This window comes from Carcharodon carcharias, chromosome 9 (genome assembly GCF_017639515.1).
Source record: "Carcharodon carcharias isolate sCarCar2 chromosome 9, sCarCar2.pri, whole genome shotgun sequence".
Lineage (NCBI taxonomy): Eukaryota > Metazoa > Chordata > Chondrichthyes > Lamniformes > Lamnidae > Carcharodon > Carcharodon carcharias.
Genome location: NC_054475.1, coordinates 11483160 through 11506397, shown reverse-complemented (window position 1 = coordinate 11506397; position 23238 = coordinate 11483160). Strand labels below are relative to the sequence as shown.

Below are 23238 nucleotides of genomic sequence, written 5' to 3'. Positions count from 1 at the left end.
CAACCAGCAAAGTCCACATCCCATGAATGAATTAAAAAAATACTGCTTTTCATGACTTCAGGACACCCTAAAGCACTTTATAGCCAATGAACCACATTTGAAATGTAGTCATTTTTGCAACATTGCAAAATGTCAGGTTTGCCCACAACAAGCTCCCACTGATCGTAATGTGAGAATAACCAGTTGATCAGTTTTAGTGATGTTGGTTGAGGGAGAACGCCCCTTGGTCTTCTTCGAAATTAGGGCAATAGGTTCTTTCACATCCACCTGAGGGACAGACAGAACCTCAGCTTGAAGTCTTATCAGAATGACAGCACCTCTGACAGTGCAGCACTCTGTCAGTATGGCACTAGGTTTGTCAGCAGGGATTGAGATGCTGAAGTCTCTGGAGTTGGCCTTGAATCTATATCCTCTTGACTCAGAAGCAAGAGTGCCATCCACTGAGTCATGGCCATGATTCCATTGCCAGCTCAGGGGCACTGAGGCCAATTTTGGTAAAAGCCCTCACTGATTTCAGTGCAGTGTTAATTAAACCTGGCACCTCCTGGTCTTCAGTGTTCTGTTGCTCACGAGATAAACTGAGCCATCTAGGAAGCTGACCAAGTTAATCTTAAACCATTGAGAGAATAATTACCCTGAAGGTTTAATTTATTCAATGTGTTTGAACTATTGCTGTGTTGTGCATGATTCTTAATGTAATTTTATGCTCGCTGTAACTGGCAGTAAAATGATTGAGGGGGCTTTTCCCTTTTCGGTTTTTAACAGGATTCACAGTCTCCGAACTTGCAACAAAAGCATTTCCAATGGAATAGATCAAGTATGATCAAGCCATTATAACTTTGGCAACCTATAGAGAAACATGTACAGAACAACAAGCTACATGTGCCTTCTTGAAACAGTGCACCGCTCTGATGAACCAGTTGGCTTCCTATAACAATCGGACAGTTTCGTGATCACCTTTGCTGATACCAGTTTAATCTGCAGGTTTTTGAAAACTGAATTCAAGTTCTCAAGCTGATGTGGTGAGGTTTGAATTCATATGTTTGTGTATCATTAGTGTAAGCCTCTTAACCAGTGGCTCTCACTTCCCTCTAAGGTCCAGACCCCGTACTTGGTATCAGTGACACAAAACAAACTTTGGATACAATTTCCACTTTATTTAGAAAACCTTTATTAACCCACTAAGCAATAGGGTATACTTACACCAGTTGCTTACTAAGACGTGTGAGCAGGAGCTCGTTCCCAGGTGGTCAGTCTGCTGAATTAATTCTTCCTCATGACATTTTTTTTTGCCAAAATATACTTTATTCATAAAATATCTGAAAGAACATTAGAAAACGTTCCAAAATGGTCATCACAAAAAGTGCTATCGTATTCAAGTTTTCCACATAGATCATGTCGCACCCTGAGGTGCTTCAACACAATCAATGAACATTACAGACATATCATAATAGTCATAACAGACAGTCAGACTGTGCAATGGTGTTTAAATTATCTCCATAGATCATGTTGCACTCTGAGGTGCTTCAATACAATTGTGATACATGTAGTATTCACTGCATACACTCAATGTGAGTCATACAGCCTGAGGGTTCTATACAATTCCCATGACTTCCTGTGACCGACCAAGTCACGATTCCCTGGCTGCAGCAACAATGTCCTTTATGGGCTGTGGCTTTATACCCCTTTCTGACCCTGGTCCTTTGACATAAGATGATTCCTCGAATCGGGTGATCCGATTGGGCTTCTGTTCTTTATTAATCCCACATGGCTATGAAAGACTGTCTGCATGTGGTCATCTCCTGCCTTCAGTGGGGGGTCAGGAAAGGGGATGGGCGGGGGTGTGATCTCCAGGTGCATACCAGGAATGGATGTAATATCTTGCATCTTGTTAAGGCAGGAAGAAAACCATTTACATATATCCAAAGAGACCATTGTCTATGAGAATTGTTGTGAACAGAATGTCTGGTGATGTAATTAGTCTGGGCCACCACCTTAATGACATGTGTGTGTTCCTGTTCATTTAAAACTGTGTTTATTTAAAGAAAAATGTCCAATTTGAGCCTCAGAGTTGATGTCTTAGGTCAGAATTATTCTCCTCTCGTCCCAATGTCCTCTGCATTCTATGTTCCTACCATCTGGTGAGCTCCACACGCTGGTCCACACCATGCAACTGGTTACATTTTATTTACAAACAGAAATAAAGAAGATATTAAAATGCCTTACATTAGTCCAGTGTTATAACCTACACACTATTGCATCCATTAGCACCAGGCCCCACCAGGTCCTGTCAATGATTGCTGTTCCTTTTGGAAAACGCACCAGTGTGGGAGGCAGGCAAGAACAGGTTCAGATATGACTTGTGATGTGCCCTCGCTTTCTTTGTCAAATAAGAACCCACTGTGTATGGACACGTGACAATGGGGAACTAGAGTCAGGTGCCAGAGGACAACCATCATCCTGTGGGACTGCACACTGTCCTGGGGAAAATTGCAGATGTGATTTTTTTTCCCCCTTTGTTTCAATTCTCAAGGTGAGCCCTCACAAATGATCCGGTGTAACTGAAATGTTGAGTGTGCAAGATTCAGAATGTGGTTCTGTCTGCACCACCTCACGGGGCCAGTCCTCATGACCTGTTCAGAGAACATTTCATCTAGTAAGTGATGTGAAATCCAATTCAATGCTGCCTGACTACTGTGTTATCTGAGGGAGACTTCATTAGATGCTGCTCTGGAAATGAGCTGAGAAATTCAGATCCTCAGTCAGCGCAGAGTCAAGATGGAAACGGCTGTCACCTTCTGCATTTTTCATCTCATCAATGCTTGGAGCGGGTCACTGCAGATGAGTTACACTTGATGGGATTATTTAGTGGAGAACTGACAGGTAATCAACAACGGAGGGAGGGTAGGGGAAGAATCTGTTGCCTGGCTACGGAAACGTCACATCAGCTGTTGCTAAGTCTCCTGGTTGCTGCTGAAAGTAACTGAAGAGGACAGGAGCTTTCTGGCACTTAACCCTGACTCTACCACGGGAGAAAGCAACCATGAGAGAATAGACTAGTCAAAGCGCTGTAAGTACTGAGATGTGTCATTGGAACTCAGAGCAGAGGCTTTGGAAATCTGAAAGACTCAGTAGCATGCTGAGAGAATGAAGTGCGTGCTTACGGTTACCTCCTGTGAACATTGTCCACAGGCTAGGTGTTTGCGGTGGACAGCAGGTTACACAGCTTCATGTCTAACTGTTCCCACAATTAAAAGTCGGCTAATAGAAAGAGCTTTCACTTTTAGAAACAATGTCATATTTAAATGGGGTGGGGAAGGAGAATTAGATTCTGTTGAAACAAATATTTCAGTTAGCAAATGGTCAATCTATGGAACAGTTTCCCCAGGGATACAAGTTGGATCTGTTTCTTTCAGAAAATAACAGTGAATAATAAGGGAGATGGTGGCAAAGTGGTAATGTCACTGGACTGGCAATCTAGAGGTCTGGACTAATGTCCTGGGGGACAAGGGTTCAACTCCCACCACAGCAGCTGGTGGAATTGAAAGCTAGGTTCAGTAATGGTGACTGTGAAACTATCATCAGTTCTCACGAAAACCCATCTGGCTCACTAATGTCCCCTTTAGGGAAGGAAATCTGCCATCCTTACCTGGTCTGGCCTATGTGTGACTCCAGATCCACAGCAATGTGGTTGAGTCTTAATTGCCCTCTGAAATAGCCTATCAGTCCATGCAAGATATTCAGTTCAAGGGAAATTAAGGATGAGAAACAAATGCTGGCCTTGCCAGTGACACCCACATCCTATGAAAGAATAAATATAAAAAAACATTGAGATGTGATGTCTGGTGAGTGTAATGTGGCTTTGGGCCACAAAGCTCTCCACTGCTGGGTGTTTTCCTTATCTCATGCCTGGGTCTGTTGTAGCCTCATTGATAGAGGTTGATCACTGTGATTAGTAAACAACCCCATTATTGTTGTATCCTGCAGCTACTACTGGGTGAACTAGATGGACCTTGGATCCAACAATCCCCATGTTTGTCCCCCAGTGGTTTACTGGGTAAAGGCACCAGCTAACAGAATAGTGATCCAGGCAGTGGTAGTTTGGCTCAGTAAGCGTCACACTCTCCTCTGAGTTAGACGGATCTTCATTCAAGGGCTTGAAGGCATTATGCAGGCTGATACTTTACTGCAGTATTGAGAGCTGGATTGTCAGAGATACCGTTATTTAGATGGGGCATTAAACTGAAGTCCCACCTGTCTGCAATGACCAGGGGAGGAGAGATCAATAATCCACTCGATCTGAGCCAAAGACCCCAGTGGATGTCACCCCCTTATTTAGAGTCAACGGACAGAATTTTAGCCCCCACCAGGGCCAGAAGCAGAGGCGTAATGAGTGCCTGCCAGCCCTGCTAGCCATCATGATGGTTCATTGGCTCCATGTCATCCTTCTACTGTAATTTTCCAGAGGTGTTAGAGGTGGGCTGCAGTAGCAACATCCTCTCTGGAGGTAGTGGGGTCAGTTTAGCTGCCTGGAGGCAGCCTTCCAGTGGCAGACTAGGGGCAAGTCTCCAGGAAGGCTTGAAGACCCACCCTGCCTGGCTGGGCTCAGTAGCAGCTGCAAGCTGCCCTATAGTGAATCTCAGAAGCAATCTTGTCCCAGACTCTTGTTTCCACCCTTTGGGGCTGTCAAGTGTGAGGTTGGAACACGTAACCTTCTGGCTCAGAGGCAGGACTGGGGCAAAGCTCACTCAATTTGCTGTATGCAAGCAGGCTGTGCTGTTTGCCTGTTCAGAACCTGGGATCATAGGAAATAGGAGCAGGAGTAGGCCATTTGGCCCCTCGAGCCTGCTCCACCATTCAATTAGATCATGGCTGACCTTCCACCTCTATGTCATTTTCACGCGCTATCCCCGTATCCGTTGGTGGCTTTACTACCTAGAAATCTATCAACCTCTGTCTTGAATATACTCAATGATTGAGCTTCCTCAGCCTTCTGGGGTAGAGAATTCAAAAGATCACCCTGTGAAAAAAATTCCTCCTCATCCCAGTCTTAAATAGCCTACCCCTTATTCTGTGATGGTGTCCCCTGGTTGTACACTCCACCCCAGCCAGTGGAAACATCCTTTCTGCCTTGTTGACATTCGTAAGAATTTAATATGTTTCAAAGAGATCATCTCTCATTCTTCTTAAACTCAGAAGTACTGAACCATTTGTTCGCTCCAAAAAGAAAGAATTGTCTGTAAACAAAAACAAAAATACCTGGAAAAACTCAGCAGGTCTGGCAGCATCTGTGGAAGGGAGCACAGTTAACGTTTCGACTCCATATGACTCTTTAACAGAACTAAGGAAAAATAGAAAAGGGGTGAAATATAAGCTGGTTTAAGGGGGTGGGGTGGAGGTGGGACAAGAAGAGTCGGATAGAGGGCCAGTGATAGGTGGAGATAACCAGATGATGTCACAGACAAAAGGACAAAGAGGTGTTGAAGGTGGTGAAAGAATTGTCTGTATCCACTTGGGGATGTCCTGAGGATGTGATGAGAAGCGATTGAGAATTCAGATTCACTCTATCATTCGAGACCATTTCCAGGTTGGATTAACCGCTGGGATGCAAGCTTTCTGTTTTCTGATGAGAGGTCATTAACCTGAACCATTAACACGGTTCCTTTCTCCACAGATGCAGCTTGGCCTGCTGAGTCTATCCAGCATTCCCGTTTTTATTTCAGATTTCCAGAAGTATTTTGCTCTTTTTTTTGCCTTATGCTGTTAATCACTTCAAAATTTCACAAATATGTCGATCTTGTTTATGTCATGGTGGTTAGCCAATAATTCCATAGTGGTATCTTTGTGGTCAATTTGTGGTCACACTACGGCAGCGTGTTGTAACCTCCCCCTGCTTTACCAATAATGCACACATTTTGTCCAATGTGGCATGCTGGCTGCTTTACTCCAGATCTGTTGGAATTTGAGGACTTGGCTCATTTCTGCTCATGATTTTGGGGTGAAGAAATACAACGAACGTTAAACAATTCACAGATTTAGAGGATTCAATCCTGGTTATACCACAGGGGGAGCAATCACGGGTACAGCAACAAACTAAACTGTCTCTTCAAACAATGTTTTAGGATGAGACGTTAAACCTGGCTGCCCTCTCAGTGGACACAAAAGACCATAAGGTGTGGGAGCAGAAGGTGTAGGCCATCCAGCCCATCGAGTCTGCTCCACCATTCAATGAGATCATGGCTGATCTGATAATCCTCAACTCCATTTTCCTGCCTTTTCCCCATGACCCTTGATTCCCTTACTGATTAAAAATCTGCCTATCTCAGCCTTGAACATACTTAACCACCCAGCATCTACAGCCCTCTGCGGTAAAGAATTCCACAGATTCACTACCCTCTGAGAGAAGAAATTCCTCTTCATCTCAGTCTTAAATGGACAACTCCTTACTCTGAGATTATGTCCTCTGGTCCTCGACTCTCCCACAAGGGGAAACAACCTCTCAACATCTACCATGTCAAGCCACCTGCAAGAATCTTATGGGACGAACCCAGGCGGCCTTCACATTTTTCATGAAACCTCACCCATGGGCGGGATGAGGTTTTGTGAAAGATTTATTAATTGAATTTAAAAATTTGAAAAAATTCATTGACATGTCCCAGCTCATGTGACACTGTCACATGAAGGGACATGTCTTAAAATATTTTCTTTTCTTCATTTAAATTTTTAAACCTTCAACAGAGGTGCCTCGGGGAGATTTCTGTGTTCTATAGTGCGCGAAAGAGCGCAGGCCCCGACTCAGGGAATCCCCCCACCCCAGCCCGCACAGGGAGCGCTCAGCGCTTCCAGGTGCGTGTCACGCTAGGCGGGCCTTAATCGGCCCACCCACGTAAAATGGCAGCACGGCCCCGATCAGGGATGCTGATCGGTTTCAGGCCTGCCCCCGCACAACCCCCACCCCAACAGTCCTTAATCCACCCTTAGTGGTTGACAATTGTGCGTGACATCATTTCTTCCCTCAAGCACATAGCAACTAAACCCAGAACCTTCTATTGGCTGGCTTCCAAGTCTGGCAATGTTACAATACTGCTTCACATAAGAGAGAACTGTTTACAGCATTGAAATTTGCATGGGATAAGTATGCAAATCTGAGATACTAAGAGTCAGATAACTGAGAAAGGGCAAAAATTTAAACAACAACTTTTAATCCCTTTACGAAAGGAATGTCTTTAAGAGCAGGTTTTAAACTTATTCTGTACTGTGATCACCTACATGACAACTATAGTTTAGTTAATTTCCCAACAGGGGGAAATTTCTGCCATATATGTTTCAATAAGGTCGCCTCTCATTCTTCTAAACTCCATTAAGTACAGGCCCAACCTACTCAACCTCACCTCATAAGAAAATCCCTCCATACCCAGGATCAACCTAGTGAATATTCTCTGGACTGCCTCCAATTCCAGTATATCTTTCCTTAGATAAGGAGACCAAAACTGTTCACAGTTTTCTAGGTGTGGTCTAACTAGTGCCTTGTGTAGTTTAGCAAGACTTCTCTATTTTTATACTCCATTCCCTTTGAAATAAAGGCCAACATTCCATTTGCATTCCCTATTACTTGTTGAACTTATATGTTAGCTTTTTGGGATTCATGCACAAGGACTCACAAATCCCTCTGTGCTGCAGCTTTCTGCAGTCTTTCTCTATTTAAATAACATTCAGCTCCTCTATTCTTCCTGCCAAAGTGCATAACCTCACATTTTCCCACATTGTATTCCATCTGCCAAGTTTTTGCCCACTCACTTAACCTGTCTATATCCCTTTGTAGGCTCCTTATGTCATTCTCACCACTTGCCTTCCCACCGATTTTTATGTCATCCACAAACTTGGCGATAGTACATTCACTTCCTTCATCTAAATCATTAATATATAATGTAAACAATTGAGGCCCCAGCACTGATCCCTGTGACACTCCACTAGTTACAGGTTACCATCCCGAAAATGCCCCCCCTTTCCCAACTCTCTGTCTTCTATAAGTTAATCCTCTATCCATGCTAGTACACTATCCCCAACACCATGGGCTCTTATCTTATTAAGTAGCCTTATGTGCAGTACCTTATTGAACACGTTTTGGAAATTGAAATATATTACGTCTACTGGTTCCCCTTTATCTAACCTGCTTGATACCTCCTCAAAGAATTCTAATAAATTTGTTAGGCATGATTTCCCCTTCATGAAGCCATGTTGACTCTGCTTGATTATATTATGCATTTCTGAAAGCTCTGCTATTACATCCTTTGCAATAGACTCCAACATTTTCCCAATGACAGATGTTAAACTAACTGGCCTATAGTTTTTGTCTCCCTCCCTTTTTGAATTACATTGCCATTCTCCAATCCCCTGGGATTTTTCCAGAATTTAAGGATTCTTGGAATATTTCTACCAGCACACCCACTATCTCTATAGCTACTGCCTTTAATATCCTAGGATGCAATCCATCAGGCCCAGGGGACTTATCAACCTTTAGCCCCATTAGTTTCCCTAGTACTTTTTCTCTAGTGATAGTTATTGTGTGTATTTCCTCCCCCCACTTTTGCTCCTTGATTATTTAGTATTTTTGGAATGCTGTTAGTACCTTCTACTGTGAAGACTGAAGCAAAGTATTTATTGAACTGCTCTGCCATTTCCCGGTTCCCCATTATTATTTCCCTAGCTTCACTCTCTCAGAGGTCTATGTTTACTTTGGCCTCTCTCTTCCCTCTTGTATAATTAAAGAAGCTCTTATTATCCATTTTTATATTACTTGCTAGTTTACCTTCAAAGTTTATTTTCTCCCTCTTTATTACTTTTTGGTCATCTTTTGTTGGTTTTTAAAACTTTCCCAATCCTCTGGCTTACCACTAATCTTTGCCCCATTGTATGTGTTTTTCTTTCAATTTGATACTGTCCTTAACTTCTTTGGTTAACATGGTTGGTTTATCACCTTCCTTGAATCCTTCTTCCTCACTGGGATATATCTTTGTTGAGAGTCATGAACTATTTTCTTAAACTTCTGCCATTGTTCATCAACCATCTTTTCTACTAAACTCCTTTCCCAGTCCACTCCAGCCAAATCTGCCCTCATTCCTTTGTAATTACCTTCATTTAAATTTAGCACAGTTGTTTCCGACACAAGTTTCTCACTCTCAAACTGAATGTTAAATTCTACCATGTTATGGTCACTGTTTCCTAGGGTATCCTTTACTCTGAGATCATTTAATAAACCTGCCTCATTACACATTACCAGACCCAAAATAGCCTGATTCCAGGTTGGATCCACAACATATTGTTCTAAGAAACTGTCCCGAATACACTCTATGAATTCCTGCTCGTGTCTATCTAGATTTTCCCAATCTACATGAAGATTAAGGTCTCCCGTGATTAATGTACTGCCTTTTTTTACATGCCCTAATTATCTCCTGATTTATTCTCTATCCTACAGTATAGCTACTGTCAGGGGACCTATAGCCCACTCCCACCAGTGTCTTCTTCCCCTTGTTATTTCTTATCTGCACCCATATGGATTCTACACCTTCTGATCCAAGATCATTTCTTGCTATCATACTTATTCCATATTGTACTCACAAAGCTGCCTCACCACTGCTTCCTTCCTGCCTGTCCTTTCGAAAAGTCACATACCCCTGAAAATTTAGTTCCTACCTTTGATCTCCTTGTAACCACATCTTTGTACAGGCTATAAGATCACACTCACGAACCTCTATTTGTACCATTAATTAATTTATTTTGTTCCAAATGCTATGTGCATTTAAGTAAAGGGCCATTAATTTTGCCTTTTTACCACTTTTTCCCCTTTGACCCTATTTGCTGCTGTTTTTTTATGTTTGTACACTCTGTCCCTTCCTGTCACAGTCTGGATATCATTACCTAATATAGCTGCTCTGCCATTTCCTTTTGCTTTATAAGCCTACGTATCCCCTTTCCAGAACCCTCGCCCCTTATATTTAGTTTAAAGTCCTCTCAACAGCCCTAGTTCTTCGGTTCCCCAGGACACTCCCCATGGTTACTATTTTGAAGAAGAGGAGGGAAGCTCTCCCTGGTGTCCTGAGCCAATAATTATCCCCCAACTCCCCAACTGACCCTCCCCACCCCCCCCCCCCCCCCCCCCCCCCCCCCCCACCACCCCCCCCAACCAAACCCTCTCCACCTGACTTATTATCACTTTGCAGTTTCTGGGAGCTTGCTGTGCGCAAATTTGCTACTGCATTTCTCACATTACAACAGTGGCTACACTTCAAAAGTACCCCATTGGCTGTCAAGTGCTTCAGGGCATCAAGAGGCCAACAAAGGCCTGATATCAATGCAAGTCTTTTTGTGTTTTCTTTAATTCTTATAAAGCAGGAATGGATTTACATCCAATTACTTTGAGTCTACAGCACAGAACCAGGCCATTCACCCCAGCTGCCCCCTACTGCCATTTATGCTCCACACAATCCTCCTCCCACCCTTCTTCATCTCGCCCAATCAACATATCTTTCTAATCCTCCTCCCCCACCCCATCCCCACCACCATGCGTTTATCTAGCTTCCCTTTAAATGCCACCTCTGCTATTCACCTCAACTACTCCACGTGGTAACAATTCTACATTCTCTGGGTAAAGACATTTCTCCTGAATTCCCTATTGAATTTATTAGTGAGTATCTGACATTTGTGGCCCCTATTTACCACTTGCAAGTGGAAACATCTTCTTTACATCTACCCTATCAAATTCTCTCGTAATCTTAAAGACCTCTCTCAGATTGTCCTTCAATCTTCTCTTTTATGGAAAAAAATATCCCCAATCTGTTCAATCGTTCTTGACAGGTATAACTCTTTTCTTCTCCGCCGATGCTGCCAGACCTGCTGAGTTTTTCCAGGTAATTCTGTTTTTGTTTTGGATTTCCAGCATCCGCAGTTTTTTTTGTTTTTATTAGGTATATCTGGTATCATTCTTGTGAATCTATTTTGCCCTTTATCCAGTACTGTTATGACCGATGCAGTTGGTAAAGCAGAGTTATTTAAAAATCCCAGAGGGAAACTTTAGACAACTATCATAACCTATAATTTTAAGTATTATGTTTGAGATACGACTCTAAATTCAGGAACCAGACCATCAGTTCTCGAGCAAAAACAAAAATACCTGGAAAAACTCAGCAGGTCTGGCAGCATCTGCAGAGAGGAACACAGTTAACGCTTCGAGTCCGAATGACCCTTCAACAGAACTAAGTAAAAATAGAAAAGAGGTGAAATATAAGCTGGTTTAAGGGATGGGTGGGACAAGTAGAGCTGGATAAAGGGCCAATGATAGGTGGAGATAACCAAAAGATGTCAAAAGGACAAAGAGGTGTTGAAGGTGGTGATGTTATCTAAGAAATGTGCTAATTAAGGGTAATTAACATTGAATGTTAATTCTCATTGTATCAACAGCCTCTGAGCTAAACCTCTCTAACAATAAAACCCCCTTCATATGGGTTCATAATTTTATTATTAATATAAACATATGGCTTGGTAACTGCTAGAAAGGCGTTACGTTTTCACACCACTTCTTGAATGCTCTATTCAAAAGATACAAATATACGCTATCTCTCTTACATATCAAAACTAATACCCATTAAAGCACCCACACTAGCTGACTTTAATCCAATTAAGGCACACCCACAGACCAAACCTCTCTTTCAAAAGAAAAATATTTTCCATATACATTAATAGCTTCATGACCAGTACCTCTATATCATTTTTATAATACAAAGACCAGGACTGTTGACAATACTCCAACTGTGGTCCAACCAAGGATCGATACAAATTTAACCTATCTTCCCTGATTTTCAAATATATTCCTCCAGTTTTAACTATCCTTTAGCCTCTGGGAAGGGGATTTATACTGAAAGCAAAAGCAAAATGCTGCGGATGCTGGAAATCTGAAACAAAAACAGAAAATGCTGGAAAAACTCAGCAGGTCTGGCAGCATCTGTGGAGAGAGAAAATGAGCTAACGTTTCAAATCCGTATGCCCTTATGCTCTGAAGAAGGGTAAAATGGACTCGAAATGTTAACTCTGTTTCTCTGTCCACAGATGCTGCTAGACCTGCTGGGTTTTTCCAGCATTTTCTGTTTTTGTTTACACTGAAAGTACTTGGAGAGATACTTCTTTATAATGGATATAATTTTAACCAGATGCTTCCAGCATAAAAGTGCATTTCAGTAAAGGAAGGAAACTTAAAATTTTTACCCAACGTATTAAATGTGATTGAAACAGGGTTTGACAGTAGAGCTCCCCCTGATGGCTGAGTGGGTATGTGCAAGTTAGCCTTTTGGGTCAGGAAGGTAAGAGGCTCTTGCCCCCTCGGCACTCAGTTACGTGAATTGAATGGGTGCTGCAACTGATCCAAAGAGGGAGAAAAGCACACAAATTCATGCTCCTGGTGGTTATTTTTGACCTATGCTGTAAATTGTGTGTTTGCATCTATGTACTCACTGTGAAGATGGTCAGACATAGCCACGATGCCCCACACAATCGAATAGCCTGCTGCCATTCACTGTCCAGGCTCCCATAGGAAAAGCGGTGGTGTAGGTAAGATTCTGGTTGCCCTTCCCCTCCTGGATCTATATTCTGGAATAAGTCAAAGTCACTTACTACACAATTCAGCAGTTCCATCTTCATTTGCCTTGTTTTCATCTTCTTTTCAGTCTCAACCCCCGTCATATTGAGTAAGCACTTGCACCCGATTGATGCAAGAAAGGTCTCTGGAAGTAAAGACTAGACTTACCATGATGGTCTTCTAATTCTGACGCTTCGGAGAGCTGCTTGACAGGAAGAGGCGATGAATTCCTGCTAGCTAACGCACACGGTCAAATGCCATGGCTGTGCCCAGCGCCAAGTCATTCCACTGGCAACCCCTGGCACCCTTGCCTGTTGGCCGGGTCTACTGCACACCTGTGGAGAGCGGGGGTCAGCTTTACCTCATCGGAGGCTGCGATGAGGATGGGACCCCGATGAGCAACTGTGAGGTTTACTCCCCGGAGGCCAATCAGTGGACCACTCTGCCACCCATGCCCACACCACGAGCGGGCGTAGCTGTGGCTGGCCTGGGCAAACAGATATTGGTGATTGGGGGCATGGGAGTTTATCAGAACCCCCTGTCAACAGTGGAGATGTACAACGTGGAAGAGGGCAAGTGGGAACAGAAGAGTTCCTTGTGTGAAGCCACCATGGGAGTGTCGGTGACTGTAAAAGGTAACCTTGATCCTGGGAACAACTGACTTCAGTTACGTGGAGAGACTAGAGAAGCTAGGGTTGTTCTCAGAGCAGAAAAGGCTAAGGAGAGGCTTAATAGAGATGTTCAAAATTATGAGGGATTTTGCTGGAGGAAACAAAAGAATGTCAGTCTTGTATTTCTATATTGTCTCACAACGTCAGGATATCCCAAAGTGCATTACAGTCTATGAAGTACTTTTGATGAGTAGTCACTGTTCTAATGTCGGAAGTGTGGCCATCAATTTGCACACAGTAAGCTCCTACAAACATTAATGTGATAATGATCAGATAATCTGTTTCTTTGTGATGTTCATTGAGAGATAGATAATGGCCAGGACACCGTGGACAAGTTCCCTACTCTTCCTTGAATTTGTGCAATGAGATCTTTTACATCCACCCGAGAGGGCAGATGGGACCTCATTTAATGACTGATCTGAAAGACAGTTCATCTGACAGCGCAGCATTACCTCACTGCTGTATTGGAAGTGTCAGCCTTAATTTTTATGCTGAAGCCTTGAGTGAGGCTTAAACCTAAATAAATAGAAATTGTTTCCACTGGCAGGAGGGTGGGTAACAGATTTAAGATCATTGACAAAAGATGAGAGGTTTTTTTTGTTATTACATAAAGTTGTATTGAATATACAGCCCAGGAAAAGGCTATTTAGCCCAACCATCTATTCTCCATTTGAGAGCCCTCCAATCCTTCGTCTACCTCTAGCAGCATAATCCTCTATTCCTTTGTCCTTCAGGCTTCGCCTTAAATGCATTAATACTTTTCACCTCAACTACTCCGTATGATAGTGAGTTCCACATTCTAACCACTCTCTAACATAATAGCATGCAAAAGTGATTTTTTTAAAAAAAATCATTCATGGGATGTGGGCATCACTGGCTGGGCCAGCATTTATTGCCCATCCCTAATTGCCCTTGAGAAGGTGGTGGCGAGACAACTGAGTGGCTTGCTGGGCCACTTCAGAGGGCAGTTAAGAGTCATCCACATTGCTATGGGTCTGGAGTCACATGTAGGCCAGACCAGGTAAGGACGGCAGATTTCCTTCCCTAAAGGACATCAGGGTACCAGATGGGTTTTTTTTATGACAATCGGCAATGGTTTTATGGTCATCATTAAACTTTCAATTCCAGATTTTTATTGAATTCAAATTTCACCATCTGTCATGGTACCTAGAGCATTACCCTGGGCCTCTGGATAACTAATCCAGTGACAATATCACTATGCCACTGCCTCCCCTACCTAACAGGAAGCAGACGTTAGGGATAAATTGGCCCTTTTCGGGTTGGCAAGCTGTAACTAGTGAAACGTGAAGTGGATCTGTGCTGGGGCCTCAACTATTTAAAATCTAAGTCAATGATTTGGATGGAGGGACCAAGTGTACGGTAGCTAAATCTGCAGATGACACCAAGATAGGTAGGAAAGTAAGTTGTCAAGCGGAGGTAGAGAGTCTGCAAAGGAATATAGACAGGTCAAGTGAGTGGGCAACAAAATGGCAGATGGAGTATAATGTGGGAAAATGAGGACTTGTCCACTTTGGCAGGAAAAGTAGAAAAGCATTAAACGATTTAAATGGAGAGAGATTGCAGAACTCGGTGGTACAGAGGGATCTGGGTGTCCTGGTACATGAATCACAAAATGTTAGTAAGAAGGTACAGCAAGTGATTAGGAAGGCAAATAGAATTTTGGCGTTAATTGCAAGGGGAATGGAATATAAAGGTAGGGAAGTTACTGCAGCTGTACAGGGCCTTGGTGAGACCACATCTGGAATACTGTGTACAGTTTTGGTCTCCTTATTTGAAAAAGGATATAATTACATTAGACAAAGTACAGAGAAGGTCATTTAACTTATTCCTGGGATGAGGGGCTTATCCTATGATGAAAGGTTGAACAGGTTGGGCCTGTACCCATTTGGAGTTTAGAAGAATGAGAGGTGAACTTATTGAAATATAATAAGATCTTGAGGGGATTTGACAGGGTGGACACTGGAAGGATGTTTCCACTTTTGGGGGAGACTAGAACAAGAGGACAAGTTTATGAGTAAGAGGTCTCCCTTTTAAGACTGAGATGAGGAGACATTTTTCCTTTCAGAGGATTGTTAGTATGTGGAAGTCTTTTCCCTAGAAAGCAGTGGAGGCTGGATCATTGAATTTAATCAAGGCAGAGTTAGACAGATTTTTAATAGACAAGGGAGTCAAAAGTTATAAGGATGGGAGGGGTGGGGGCAGGATAGGGTGGGTGGGCAGATGACAAAGTGGAGTTGAGACCATAACCAGATCAGCCATGATCTTATTGAATGGTACAGCAAGCTTGAAGGTCTGAATGGCCTACTTCTGCTCCTATGTTCCTGTGCGTAAAAAGTTTCTTCTGAATTCCCTATCTGATTCCTTGGTAACATCTTACACTCAGACCATCTGCTTTTTGCTCTTCCCCACAAGTGGAGTACTCTTTCCTTCTTTCTGTGTACTCTGTCAAAACCTTTCATAATTTTAAAAATCTCTGTTAGATCACAACTCAACCTCCTCTTTTCAAGAGAAAAGTGACTCAGTCTGATCACCCTTTTCTGGTGGGTATAACCTCTCAGTTCTGGTATTATCCTTGTAGATCTTTTTGGCTCCCTCTCCAATGCCTCTGTATGCTTTCATAATAAAAGGACCAGATCTGTGTGGTCTAATCCCCGGCTAACTTCTCCATGATCTGAAAAGTGCTGCCTGAATGGATAGTGGAAGCAGGTTTAGTAGGGCATTGGATAAATATTTGAAATGCAAAAACTTGCAGGGCTATGGGAAAAGAATGGACTGAATGGATCACTCTTTCAGACTGTGGTCACAGGTATGATGGGCCCAATGGCCTCCATCTTTGCTATATGATTTTTTTTATTCTTCCATGGGACATGGGCATCGCTGGCTAGGCCAGCAATTTTATAGCCCATTCCTAATTGCCTTTGAGAAGATGGCGATGAGCTGCCTTCTTGAACCGCTGCAGTCCATGTGTTGTAAGAACACCCACGGTGCCATCAGAGAAGGAGTTCCAGGATTTTGATTCAGTGACAGTGAAGGAACGGCGATATATTTCCAAGTCAGGATGGTGTGTGGCTTGGAGGGGAACTTGCAGGTAGTGGTGTTCCCATGCACCTACTGCCCATGGTAGAGATCGTGGGTTTGGAAGGTGCTGCCTCTGGATCCTTGGTGAGTTGCTGCAATGCATCTTATACTGCTGCCACTGTGCGTTGGTGGTGGAGGGAATGGATGTTGAAGGTGGTGGATGGAATGCCAATCAATGGGCTGCTTTGTCCTGGATGGTGTTAAGCTTCTTGAGCGTTTTGGGACCTGCACTCATTCAGGCAAGGGAAGAGTATTCCATCACACTCTTGACTTGGTCGATTATATAAGAAAATTGCTTTGCTGTTTGTGGGAGCTTGCTATGTGCAAATTGGCTGCTGTATTTCCTAAACTACAACAGTGATTACACTTCGAAAGTACTTAATTGGCTGTAAAGCAGAATCCTGAGGTCTTGATAGGTACAAATGCAAATTCTTTCTTTCTTCTCTGTACATGTATGGACATCAAATGTGGTTCAGGTTGGTTTAAGCCTGGGACCCAACAGGTCACTGTCTAAATTCTGATACATTGATAGGCCATTAGTGGGGCTGAGGGAACAGGGAGACTGCATAGAGCTAGTTCCACCAGAGAGGAGGGTAGGGATTTTGTGGAGGATTATTTAAGCTTGTTGGATAACTAATGATTGGATTGAAACTTGCAATGTGTTCCATGGCTTGTATAATTCCAGACTGTTGCGTGTATGCAGTGGGCGGAATGGGATCAGACATGTGTCCACAAACCAACCTCCAGCAATACGATATCATGAAGGATCTCTGGCTCTCACTCCCTGCCATGCCTACACCCAGATATGCAGCCAGCACCTTCCTTCGAGGTAGCAAGATCCATGTATTTGGTAAGTCCTGGGACGTTAATAAAAAAACCTTAAATTTAAAGAGCATCTTTAATGACCTCGAGATATCCCAAAGTGCTTCACAACCAGTGAAGCACTTTTGAAATTTTAGAAATGCGGCAGTCAATTTGCGCACAGCAAGCTCCCGCAAACAGCAGGATAATGACCAAGTAATCTGTTTTAGTGGTGATGATGAAGGATCGATCAAAATAGCCCCTTGGGATCTTTTACGTCCACCTGAGAGTGCAGAGTTACTGTTTCGTCCCCAAAGATGACACCTCCGACAGTGCAGCACTCCCTCAGTACTGCAAGTGTCAACCTAAACTTTTGTGTTCATTAACAAATAATGGCGCTCCTGTGACAGCCAAGGACACTCCTCTTGTTGACACCGTGGGTGTGTTTTGAGACCTTTTGAGCCTCAATTGTTTCTCCTTTCCCTTTCTCAACTCTGTTGGTTTTTGATCTAACTATGACTGCTCGATTTGGGTCAGAACGGGAGTGGGCCATTCAGCCTGCTCTACCATTCACTGAGATCAGGGAAGATCTGGACCTCAACTGACTGTATCCAGCGCAAAAAACATTTTTAGTGCCATTTAAGTCCTAGCTTAAGTCCAGTGAATTGCTGAAAATCTACTTGGATATCCCCAATCTTTACTCAGGTTTCTGAATGGGCAGCTAGAGACTGCGGGATCCATCTTTAATTATGGGGATTGGGTCCTCACTGTGATTTTAACTCAGGTTTGAGCAGGGGGAAAGGCTTCAGGACTGTCCACTCGGGCTAATGAGAGTCAGGACCTGCTGGGTAGATGAAGAGGCTAAAGAACTCTTTTCTTTTTACCTTCTTCTGAAGTGTTGGGAAGGAGTGGGCACACTCTTCCATTCCCCGTAAGGTAAGTCTTTGTCTCCCCAGCCCTGGGCTCTCCCCTTCAATGCTTTGAGATCCTGCTGCAAGCTGCTTCCTCAAACCCACCTTCTCCAAGTTTCAGTAGCTGCTACCCACCCGTTCCAGGCTCAGGAGTTAAAATAGCTCAAGTCTCAAATTTTCAGCAGTGAATGCATTTCACACTCTTTCCCCAATATGATATTAACCACTTTAATGTTGGTTGACGGATAAATAATGGCCAGAGCACCAGAGATAACTCCCTGCTCTTCTTCCAATTAGTGCCATGAGATCTTTTACACCGACCTGAGAGAACAAACAGTTTAACTTCTCATCTGAAAGTGGACACCTCCAACAGTGCGGCACTCCCTCAGTACGGCCCTGGGAATGTCTAGTTTAGAGTTGGTTTTGAACAGTTCTGATCCTCTTCTCCCTCACCTTTCTCTCCCTTCCTACTGCTGAAGATTTTCATGTTTGGGATCTGCGACTGCAAAATCCTGGTGCTGTGATGATGCGATAGAACAGTTGGAGCTGAAATAATGTTGTGTTTCTCCTGTAACAGGCGGGAGACAAGCAAAGAATCCGGTCACCGCCTTTGAAGTCTACGACATTGAGGCCAAGTCATGGACCAAGTTTCCGAGCATTCCTGGCCGGCGAGCCTTCTCGAGCTGCGTGATGACTGAGAAGAATTTCTTTAGTCTCGGAGGCTTGCAGCAGGCTCGAGGCTACAAGAGGCCCAAGTTTGTTCGGACTGTCGATGTGTTTGACATTGAGCAGGGTATGTGTGGGCCCCCCCATAGAGGGTACTGGCCCAATGGGTAGAGCTCAAACTCAAAGAATATTTTTTATGTATCTGTGCCTAGTAGATAGAGAGTATGTGATGCCTGGAGTTCTTTTTTCATTCACCTTCACAATGTGGTTAGGCCAGTGTTCATTGCCCGTCTCTAATTGCCCTTGAGAAGGTGAGGTTAAACAGCCTTCTTAAACCACCACAGTCTACGTGGTGTAGATACACCCACGGTGCTGTTAAGGAGGCTGTTCCAGGATTTTGATCCAGCGACAGTGAAGGAACAGCATTGGAACGTAAGGGCAGGAGTAGGCCATTCGGCCCATCAAGCCTGCTCCACCATTCGCTTAGATTATGGCCAGGCATCTACCTCAACTCCGCTTTGCTTTGCCACCTCCATATCCCTTGCTGTCATTAGTATCCAGAAATCCATCGATAGCAGCAATATAGTTCCAAGTCAGGATGATATGTGTCTTGGAGGGAAGCTTGCAGGTGGTTGTGGAGGTGGATTTCCCGTGTGTCTGCTGCCCTTTTCTTCTAGTTGGTAGAGATTGCGGGTTTGGAAGGTGCTGTCGCAGGAGTCCAGGTGAATTGCTGCAGTGCATCCAGTAGATGGTACACACTACAGACATGGTACACTGGTGGTCGATGGAGTGGATGGTTAAGATGGTGGCTGGGTGGTCAATCAAGCTATACATAAAGAGACTTGTGAGGATATTATACACCGTATATGGTTGTTTTATGTCTGTGGTTTATACTCAGTTAGTGGAAGTTCCACCAAGCTATTCTATGCGCTTTGTCTTGCTAGGGTACAATCCCTCCAGAATGAATTTAAGCAATAAGAACAAGAGTAGGACATTCAGCCTTTTGAGTTTGTTCTGCCTTTCAGTTAGATCTTTGCTGATATGCAACTCAGCCCTATTTACCAGTCATTGCTCCATATCGGTAAATAACATTACCGAACAAAAATCCTTCCTTCATGGAGTTGAAGGCTCCAACTGTCCCCCAGTATTCACAGCGATTTAGGGGAGAGAGTTCCAGATTTCCACTGCCCAGAGCGTGAAGAAATGCTCCCTGATTTCCCTCCTGAATGGCTGAGCTCTAATTTTGGGATTATAGCCTCTAGTTTTGAATTCCCCACCAGATGAAATCATTTCTCTCTACCAGCCTGTTAAATCCTTTTATCACTGAGTGTGCAAGCTGTTCAGCAATGGAGGGGGGGGTGGGGAGCAGCCTAATCCTGCTCATATCTGACATCCACTCAAGCATATTTACTCAAAGGATCACTAAATAGTGATCAGGAGCAGGAATTTTGTCCTTTGCTCTTACTAGACCTGGGTCTGTAGTGGCCAGTTTCTGGAACCCCGCCTGGGAGAAGCTAACTTAATACAGGCCAGAGATTAATCCTGGCACTTCCCCAGTTTGTTCCTGATGTGTGAGTATTCAATGATATGTTTGCGCTAACTCTTTTGTTTGAGGGCATTTTGCTTACTATGCGTTCAATAGTGAGGTCTCCATGAATGTAAATTGTATTTTATAAAGGGACTATTTCGATTGAGCTGAAACTTGTATCACCAATATCCCCCAGGGCTAATCTTCAACCTTCCTCGATAGATTGCAGGTGAACCAAAACTAGGGGCCATAAATCTAAGAGAGTCACTAATAAATCCAATGAGAACTTCAGGAGAAACCTCTTCAGCCAGAGAGCGGTTAGAATGTGAAGTAGTTGAGGCAAAATTGTATAGATATGGGGAAGCTGGATAATTGTACGAAGGAGAAAGGATAGAAGGATAAGCTGATAGAGTTAAATAAAGAGGATGGAATAATGCTCGTAAGGACACTGTCCTAGAGCGGCTGGGCTGCATGCCCTGTTCCTGATCTGGTAATAATTTCTAGATCCGCACTGTGGGTGTTGGGGTTTATAGATGCAGCCTTGATCTTCGTCTTTATTTCTATGGAAAGCAAACTGAGCAGTGTTTAAAACAAGTAGCCAACCTGCAATGCCTGATTTAGGCTCCAGCAGTACTTTGGACACTAAGGGAATCGAGTGGTATGGGGATAATGTAGAAAAGCGGAGTCGAAGTAGAAGATCACTATGATCTTATTGAATGGCCCAGCGGATTTGAGAGACCATAATGACCGTAACGACCTACTTTTCCCTTCTCTCTCTCTCTCTCTTTCATTCTCTCCTCTCCGTGTTTTCCTCACGATCTGCTTTTGTTCTCTGCCCTTGTCCCATTTACTAATCAGGAGGCTGGATGAAGACAGAGCATCGCTTAAACATGAAGAAGAGGAGAGCAGACTTTGTGGCTGCGAATCTCCAAGGCAGGGTGATAGTGGCTGGAGGTCTAGGTAAATCACTCACTTATCCTATTGGAATATTAATCCACCTTTTGTACAATGTCAAGGTCCTCTTGTACCGCTTGGCATTCCTGGTTGACAGCCTGGGCTAGCTGGCTTCTTGCTGATGTTCCTCCTACATCCAGCCACTAGGTGGTGATGGAGTTGAGTTTTGTCTCTTGCTGCTTCTAAAATACACATTTGGATTTTGCTCTGTCTTTTTAAAAAAAGCTTCACTCATGATTTTTTTTTTTGAAAATTTATTCATTCACAGGATGTGGGCTTCACTGGCTGGGCCAGCATTTATTGCCCATCCCTAGTTGCCCTTGAGAAGATGGTGGTGAGCTGCCTTCTTGAACTGCTGCAGTCCACGTGGTGTAGGTACACCCACAGTGCTGTTAGGGAGTTCCAGGATTTTAACCCGGTGACAGCGAAGGAACAGTTGATATATTTCCAAGTCAGGGTGGTGTGGGGCTTGGAGGGAAACTTGCAGGTGGTGGCGTTCCCATGTGTCTGCTGCCCTTGTCCTTCTAGGTGGTAGAGATCACTCACGGGTTTGGAAGGTGCTGTCAAAGAAGCCTTGACGAGTTGCTGCAGTGCATCTTGTTGCCACTGTGCATCAGTGATGGAAGGAGTGGATGTTTAAGGTGGTTAGAATGGGTGTCACTGGAAAGGCCAGCATTTACTCTGCATCCCTAATTACCCTTAAGAAAACTTGATACAACTACTTCTGGCCACTACACAGAGCAGTTCAGAGTGAACCACACATTGGTGTGGGAGGGGAGTCACATACAGACCAGACCGGGTGAGGACAGCAGGTTTCCTTCCCTAAAGGACATGAATGAACCGATTGGGTTTTTAAGACAATCCAACAGCTTCCTGGTGACTGTGACCGATACAGGCTCTTTATTTCCAGAGTTCTATACACTTAATTTAAATTCTCAAACTTCCTTTTTGGGATTTGAATTGATGAGTCCAGGACTCTACATTACAAGTCCAGCAACATAATCACAGGGAGCCATCATGTGGAGAATTAATGAGAGCTTGATCAACATTTGAAGTGGTCTCTGGGCGGAATAATGAGGGGGATAGCTCAGGGATCATTGGGAGACGATTAGATACAGAAACTGGGCAGACTGGCAGGCTGCTATGGAGGGATGAATTGAGATGGGCAGGATGAGGTCCCTCACTTTCACAGCTGTTGTGACCATCCTGCCTGTTAAAACTGTCCTGGTCTTTAGAATGAAGGTCCAGAATCTTCTTACCAATATTTACAGCTCATAACAGGCCACTCAACCCAACTGGTCCATGCCAGTATTAATGCTCTACACAAGCCTCCTCCCACCCCCTCTTCATCTCACCCTATCAGCATATCATTCTATTTCTTCCTCCCTCATCTGTTTATCTAGCTTCCCCTAAAATGCATCTGTACTACTCGCCTCAACTATTCCCTGTGGTAGCGAGTTCCACATTCTCACCGGTCTCTGGGTAGAGTTTTCACCGCTACAGCCACTTACGTACCTTCCCCAAATGGGAACGTGTTTTGGGTGAGGAGACCCAAGAAAGGCAGGAGAGACCAGGGAGGACCTTTCTCTCTTTTACTTGCAAAGAAATGTCGGCAGCCTCTAACGCTGAGGCTGTGCAATTCTCAGGAGTCACCAGCAGGGGTTGCCAAAGGCAAAGAGAAGCAAAATAGTCACAAGATGGAGGCAAATGAAAAAGGCTGATTAAAAGCCATGGCTGGAATTTTCCAGCCCCTCACGCCAACAGGATCTTCCGGTCCAGCCGATGGGGGTGGAGATTTCAATGGCACCCGGCCCTCTGCGGGGGAATCCTCCACGGGGGGGCGGCTGGAAAATTCCAGTCCTTGTGTTCCTAGCACAGCATCAAGCTGCCTGTTAAATTACTCCAAAGCTTTTAGCCTCCAAAGTCCTATTGAGAGTTCCATTCCATTCATATGTTGATTACTCTTTGAAAGAATGAAAA

At 43.9% G+C, this 23238-nt stretch overlaps 1 protein-coding gene across 2 annotated transcripts in view; it reads left to right on the top strand.

Moving 5' to 3' along the window:
- Nucleotides 1-23238, top strand: part of LOC121282232 (kelch domain-containing protein 8A-like) — a 35812-nt gene that overhangs the window by 8227 nt on the left and 4347 nt on the right. The window contains exons 2-5 of one of the 2 annotated variants that reach the window (XM_041195837.1): nt 12717-13263; nt 17084-17248; nt 18688-18903; nt 21163-21264. In XM_041195837.1, the coding sequence (XP_041051771.1) occupies nt 12888-13263; nt 17084-17248; nt 18688-18903; nt 21163-21264 (859 nt within the window). In that variant the 5' untranslated portion in view covers nt 12717-12887. The remainder of the gene's footprint in view (nt 1-12716; nt 13264-17083; nt 17249-18687; nt 18904-21162; nt 21265-23238) is intronic. The other variant, XM_041195836.1, reaches the window with a different exon arrangement.